This window comes from Mus pahari, chromosome 15 (assembly GCF_900095145.1).
Source record: "Mus pahari chromosome 15, PAHARI_EIJ_v1.1, whole genome shotgun sequence".
In the NCBI taxonomy this organism is placed as follows: domain Eukaryota; kingdom Metazoa; phylum Chordata; class Mammalia; order Rodentia; family Muridae; genus Mus; species Mus pahari.
Genome location: NC_034604.1, coordinates 60,999,220 through 61,006,367, shown reverse-complemented (window position 1 = coordinate 61,006,367; position 7,148 = coordinate 60,999,220). Strand labels below are relative to the sequence as shown.

Below are 7,148 nucleotides of genomic sequence, written 5' to 3'. Positions count from 1 at the left end.
TGGCTCACAACCATCTGGTAACAAGATCTGACGCCCTCTTCTGGAGTGTCTGAAGACAGCTACAGTGTACTTAAATATACTAAATAAATCTTAAAAAAAAAAAAAAAAAATCAAGAAAGGGTTTCTCTGTGTCTATTCTGGAATTCAGTCCGTAGACCAGGCTGTCCTGGAACTCAGAGATTCTCATGCCTCTGTCTCCTGAGTGCTGTGATTAAAGGTGTTTGCCACCACCATTGTGTCTTGAGTGTCTTATTGAGCAGCCTCCTCTTGGGCTGCTACTCAGAGAGGAAACAACAAACTTCAGTAAGTAGTAATTTCAGACCACACAAGAAAGGAAGATACACATCCACTCCTTTAACACCCAGTGGCCCTAAAACAGGAGATGGCAAATGTAATGTGGGCTCTACTATGAAGGTAAAAATTACCTAAGGTAATTGATGGGTGTGGTGGTGCACACCTTTAATCCCTGTATTTGAGAGGCAAAGGCTGGTGGATCTCTGAGTTTGAGGACAGCTTAGTCTACAGAGTGAATTCTAAGACAGCTGGGGCCACACAGACAAACTCTGTCTTGAAAAAAACAAAACAAAAATCCCAACCAAACAAAAAGATTATTTTTTTACAATTACAAATGGTTGTGAGCCACCACGTGGTTGCTGGGATTTGAACTCAGGACTTCTGGAAGAGCAGTCAGTGCTCTTAACCGCTGAGCCATCTCACCAGCTCATACATAAATAAATCTTTAAAAAGAAAATGGAAAGAGCACCGGCTGCCCTTTCAGAGGACTCAGGTTCTATTCCCAGCACTCACCCAGCTTACAACAATCTGTAACTCCAGCTCCAGGTAATCCAGTGCCCTGTTCTGGTCTCTGTTGACACTGCATGCAGTTGGTGCACAGACATACATGCAAGCAAAACACTCAGACACATCCAAATAAAATTTTAAAGATGCTATCATAGTTTGGCTATTACATGAACCATATTATCTGTTAAGGAAAATAGTTTTCTAAAGTTAACTTGTTTACTACTGATCCTCTCATTTTAGCTCACAGGGCCAACCAAGATTACATAGCTTGTACTTAGTCCTAGAGTAGCTCAGGGTTCTTACAAACACTTGAAATGTATTTCAGTTACCCCTCTCAGTCTCCTGATGGGTTAGATCTGTGTGTGACTGGTCAGTTTGAGCATGATTTTGTGTGCTCATTTTGTAGGCGCTGATGTTGCCAATGTTTGCAATGAAGCTGCTTTGATTGCTGCAAGACACCTTTCAGATGCCATTAATGAGAAGCACTTCGAACAAGCGATTGAGCGAGTGATTGGAGGTAAGGCAGCTGAGTATAACTCCGGTTAAAGGGATGGTGGTAGTCAAGGTGATAGGTGGTGGGATGTGACTGTAATCCCAGCATTCAGAAGGTGAATCTGAGATTTGAGCCCAGCCTAGGTTAAATGGTAAGAATATCTCTTTTTTTTAAAAGCTCATAAAAGGAATTTTCAGTCCATGATTTCTCAGTTTTGGCAAGAGCTACAAAAAAAGTATGTCCATGTAGTATATCCATGTGGTGTATGTCCATGTAGCCTTGGGGCTTGCCACACTATCTCCAGACTTGCCGCCTGCTTTCTTGGATCTGAACCCTTTCCCCTCAGAGGTAGAAGGGAGTTTGCCTGTTGACAGTGCTGCCTCTGTGAACCAAAGTCTCATGCTTTGTAATAATGTGGCATACTGAGACTGTAATGAACCATGAGGGGATTGTTTGTAAATTCAGATAAGCATGAAGGTTAGGGGATATAGCATAATGGTGGAGTACCTGCTTAGCACACACAGCTCTGGATTCCATCTCCAGCACTCCCAAAAAGAAATGCTTGAGGAAACAGAAGGTGCATTAAGTCATCTTAGTAACTTTTGACCCTGGGAGCTTTGTGGAATACACTTGTCTTCGGTTATTGAGAGCATAGCTTCCTCCCACTCCCCATCTCCTTCCCCTTCAAATGAATTACTTTAAACAAAGCAGAACACTTGAGGTGATGATTTGCCCACCACAGAATGTGCACTATTAAGGTTTACAATTATAGATCGTGATATAAAATGAGTTTGGAGTCTGCCTCTCTGCAGGCTGGAAAAAGCTGATATTGCAGATCTTTGAGCTCTGTCATTGGTATCGAACTCTTACACAGGATCATTTGGACTATGGATTGGGAACTGACCTTCCTAGAGTGTTTCTTGACAAACTCCTTCATCCCATAAACTGCCTGGCCTGTGTGATGGCCTGGCCTGCTTTGAGTGGGATCTCAGGTCTTTCACTGGCATGGTCTTTCCTGTCCTCTGCCTTCCGCTCACAGCAGACAACAAGTGTCCTTGTTGTCCCAGGACTTGAGGGCTCTACATAACAAAACCAGACAGAAGACTCTGCTGTACTTCTGTCTTTCCTATGAGTTTCATGTCTCACGTGACCTAAATGCAGAATTATATTTACCCAAAAAAGGTGTGTGGCTTAAGAGCGAACCTGGGACAGAGATGAGAAATACATTTTTGTTGCAGTTGGATATATTTTAGACTCTGCCCCTAGACTGATTTTGGGCAGGAAGTTTAGGCAGCCTAGTTGTTATGTCTTAGGTAAGGAGGTGCATAGTACTATGTTGCTATTTTTTTAATGTTATTTAATGTCATTGTCACTAAAACAGTGGTTTGGGATTTTGTTATTGTTAGGCTTGGAGAAAAAAACCCAAGTTCTGCAGCCTGAGGAGAAGAAGACGGTGGCTTACCACGAAGCAGGCCACGCGGTCGCTGGCTGGTATCTGGAACATGCAGACCCACTTTTAAAGGTGCCACAGCGTGCATTCAGTAGGCGAGCCAGCTTAGTATAGAAGCAGTGATTGAAAGGGAGTGCACTCACTCAAGAAATAACAGACAGTGTAGCTTTGGAGGGATGTAGCAGAAACTACTGAAGGCTGAAGAAGGTACTTACCCCTCTGCAGACTCTGCACACACTTAGCACACTTCTGTCTGCCGTCCTGGAGACTGAACCTAGGGCCTCATTCATGCTGGGTAAGTGCTCTACCACTGAGTTATACCTCTAGCCCTCTTTAAAATTTTATCTTATTTTTGAAGTATATATGGTGTATATGTGTGTTTGTGTTCCGGTGTGTGCACACATACACCTGCTCACCTGTGTCCACTTGAATGTAGAACCAAAGGTCAGTGTTGAATATCTTTCTCTATTGCTCTCTCTACATTACTTTTATCACCATTATCAACATAGTATCTCAGTCACCTGGAGCTCACTGATTCGGCCAGACTGGCTGGCAGCCAGTTCCAGGGATCCTCCTGTCTCTGCCTTCTGAGTGCTAGGATTATAGGCACATCACGTTAGGTGGGTGCTGGGGATCTGAATTCAGGTCCTGATGCTTGCACAGCAATCACTTTACTGACCGCCCCACCCCCACACCCTTTACTTTTTATTTTGAGGCAGAGTCTCCTAAGCTTTCCAGGTTGTGCTGGGACTCACTCTGTAGCCAAGGCAGGCCTTGAGTTTTCACTCTTGTGTTTCAACCTCTCTAGGATCCTAGAGTGAAGCCTGTGTTGCTATGCCTAGTTCAGAAAGCCACAGCCAGAAAATAGCCCGAGGCAGAGCAGAGTTGGGAGAGAGCTAACCTGTAGTAAGCAGCTTTGGCAGTGGCCTGAGGGGCTTCTGTAATTATGCCACAGTGGTTGAAGGTATTGGCCATCTTGAGATAGCTGAGAAGAGAATTCAGAATTCCAAAAATACTGGAAATTTAACAGGAACATTCTAGAAACAAATAGTGCAGAGTTGAAACCCAGATCTGATAGGAACTGACCATATCTGGCTGTCTGATAGAAATGTGTGTGGAATGGGGAATCTCCAGAGGTCCTGGCCAGAACATAAGCAGAGACTAATGAGGCCTCCCTCTTGTAAGCTTTCAGCTGCCCTGTGATGTCAGAAGATGGTTGCTGGGGTCAGCTGAAGAGGAGTCTCAGAGGGGGTAACATTCACATACACATAAAATACCTGAGGAATCGGCAGAGAAGCCGCTAGAATTAATGAGTTAAGAGATGTGCAGAATCCAGGGCTAATATACAAAGATCTGTTGTATCTTTGTATTTGTTAATGGATAATTGGAAAATAAATTTTTGTTTAACTTTAAGTTTTTTTGGAAAATGCAAGGTTTAGCCAGGTGTAGTAGCCCATACCTTTAATCCCATCATGTTCATGTAGAAGCAGGTATATCTTTAGTAATTTGAGGCCAGCCTGATCTACATAGCAAGTTCTAGGTCATCTACAATTGCATAGTGTCAAAAAAAGAAAAAAAAATTCAATTGCATTTTCAATAGATTCTCAACACATAAAATATAAGCTTGAGAAAATATAGGGCTTATACATTGAATTAAGGTATAAATAAAAGTACATTCTGTTTATAGAATCATATGCTGCTTCTTCCCAAACTGACCTCTAGCCTCCTTGCAGTCTCTGTTAGGATTGTAGCATTCTTTTGTGGAACCTAGACCTTTACACATGCTAGGCAAACACTCCAGATCTCAGCCACACTCTCAGCCCAGGTAGGCTTTTCTGTTATGAAGCTGAATTAAGGTGTTTCTGGAGATAGTGCTAGGACAGTGGGGACAGCAAGGTGGGAGGGTGACACTGCCCAGCTGTCAGACTGTACACTGCTGCAGTAAAGCCTGTGGCACTGGGGAGGGGACAAGTGAGGTTGCCTGGCAGCAGAGGCCACATTGCTCCCGACAATTCCCAAGGTGGGAATTGGGAGTGATGGTGCATACCTGTCATCATGCACTTGGTCTGGAGCAGGAAGATCTCCAGGGGGTTAAGGTCATCTTGGACTTTTGAGGTCAGTCTAGCCTTTTGAGACTCTAGCTTCATAAAGTCAAAAGAAGAGGGAGAGACGGAAGGAAGGACTGTCTTCTTAACGTGTGAGTCTGATAACTCTGGGTTCATATGAAAAATAAACATTAACCCTTGCATCATATGCCACAAAGTAAATAGATTAGAAAAGCTAAAATGTAAAATGATAAAACTTCTCACAGAATATGTAGACATTTTCTTGGAACACAAAAAGCAGAAAAACTGAAAAAAAAAAAAAAAAACCTGGAAAAAAAAAACCTGAAAAAAGAAGGTTGGTGAATGGGTGGGCAGGATGGGTCAGTGGGTGCTTGCCACCAAACCTGACAGTTGGAGTTCAGTCCTAGGAGCCACATGATGGAGAATAAGAGAACATATTCTTTTTTTTTTTTTTTTTTTTTTGGTTTTTCAAGACAGAGTTTCTCTGTATAGCCCTAAGAGAACATATTCTTATATGCACACAGCCACACATAACATGGAATCAATCAATAAATGAAAAGGGAGAGCTTATAAATGGGACCTCATTAAAATTTAAAACAGTTATTGAGGTCCAGGCATGGTATCACATGCCTATAATCTCAGCGTTTGAGAGGCAGAGACAAGAGGATTTTAAATTTATGGCCAGTCTGGGCTACCTAAAAAAACCAGCACTACTGGAGGGTGTCGCTCAGTGGCAGAGCATATGACCAGCGTGCATAATGAGCCCAGTATGGGCCCAGAATAAGACCCTGACTCAAGCAAAACAAATGACTTAGAGAATGCCATGAAGAAATGTAAAAGGTGCATAGGCACATGATAGATCACTTAAGAGGTACTGGCAGGAAGATCTGGAGTTTCAGGTCAGCAGTGGGCAAGATTTGCATAGACTTTATGGAATGAGACATAAGAACTGACATCAAGCCAAGAAACTGCAAAGGAACCCTAACTTGATACAGAGCCACTTGGGCTGTGTGCACTGCCAACGGGGTGGGGCTGTCAGGTAAATGGCTCTGTGTGCTGGCTTCTAAGTGATCAAATGGTCCTCACCCAAGACGGGTGAGAATGGATGGATTCCACACAAGAGTTTTCCTGCTGTATTTATAGTGTCAGTAAGCTGGAAACAATTGGGCTATCCATCAGAAGTGAACTGGAAACTGTGTGGTAGTGGGGGACACTGGTGCTTGTAATCCCAGCACTTTGGAGGCTGGAGCAGTATGATTAACGTGCCATGAGTTCAAGGCCAGCTCGGGGAAGTGCAAGACTTTGTCTCAAAAAACAAAGAATAGATACCTGATGTGTTTATCAGTGGCATGCTATAAAGCTGTAAACATGAATAAGGGGTCTGTTAGTATAAACAGTATGTATGACCAGACCCAAGGTATGCTTTGTGCAGTGGCACTCACACGCCGTCCTAGCAAGGGCAGACTTGTCTGTAAGTGTACACGAGCTAGCTTGGGACTCTGTGTGGCAGTGACAGGGTACAGTGGCCCCCATTTTATAGATTAGTTGTGGTTGGAAGTTGTTTATAAAACTGTTTTATACTTAGTGGTTAACACTTTATATAGAGAACTCCTTTGATAAGGTTAATTTCTAAAGAAAACAGAACTCACTCAGTTTCATGTGAGTGATCTGGAAGGACAGCGTCAGCTTTTGAGCATCTTGGCCCCTTTGTCCTCCGAGACAAAAGTGGTCGTGCAGGAGTTGAGTCAGCGCTGTGGTCTGCCAGAGGAGACCCCAGGCAGCAGTCACTGAGACCGATGGTAGTTAGCCCTTACCTAGGGCAGACCTGCTTTCTGGGCCCAACTCTGAGGTCGGGCAGTTTCTCTCCTGGTCATTGCAGCCCAGCACTGTGCTGCCTTTCATCAGGGAGTGTCCTTGCAGGCCTCTGCTCGGGACTGCATTGGCAGTGTGCGCTTCCTGCCCCCAGGTCTCCATCATCCCGCGTGGCAAAGGGCTGGGCTATGCTCAGTACTTGCCCAAGGAGCAGTATCTGTACACAAAGGAGCAGCTGCTGGACAGGATGTGCATGACTCTGGGTGGCCGTGTCTCTGAGGAGATCTTCTTTGGGAGAATTACAACCGGCGCCCAAGACGACTTGAGAAAGGTTACCCAGAGTGCCTATGCCCAGGTGAGTCTGCAGCCGGGCCCCTGCCTCCTTTTCTTACCTGCCTGGAATTAGCCTTTGCGGGTGACTGAAGTGACACAGTGTTTCACTGGGTTAGGTTTCTGCAGCAGAGATTCCTTCTTAGATCACTGTCGGCTGCAGACATGACACAGCTGTTAATAAGTAGTTCGCACT

General features: G+C 44.2%; 1 protein-coding gene across 1 annotated transcript in view; it reads left to right on the top strand.

Annotated features, from left to right (window-relative positions):
* Afg3l2 (AFG3 like matrix AAA peptidase subunit 2) overlaps positions 1-7,148 on the top strand; it is a 46,191-nt gene that overhangs the window by 34,263 nt on the left and 4,780 nt on the right. The window contains exons 13-15 of the mRNA XM_021214253.2: positions 1,208-1,318; positions 2,701-2,816; positions 6,777-6,977. Of these exons, the coding sequence (XP_021069912.1) occupies positions 1,208-1,318; positions 2,701-2,816; positions 6,777-6,977 (428 nt within the window). The remainder of the gene's footprint in view (positions 1-1,207; positions 1,319-2,700; positions 2,817-6,776; positions 6,978-7,148) is intronic.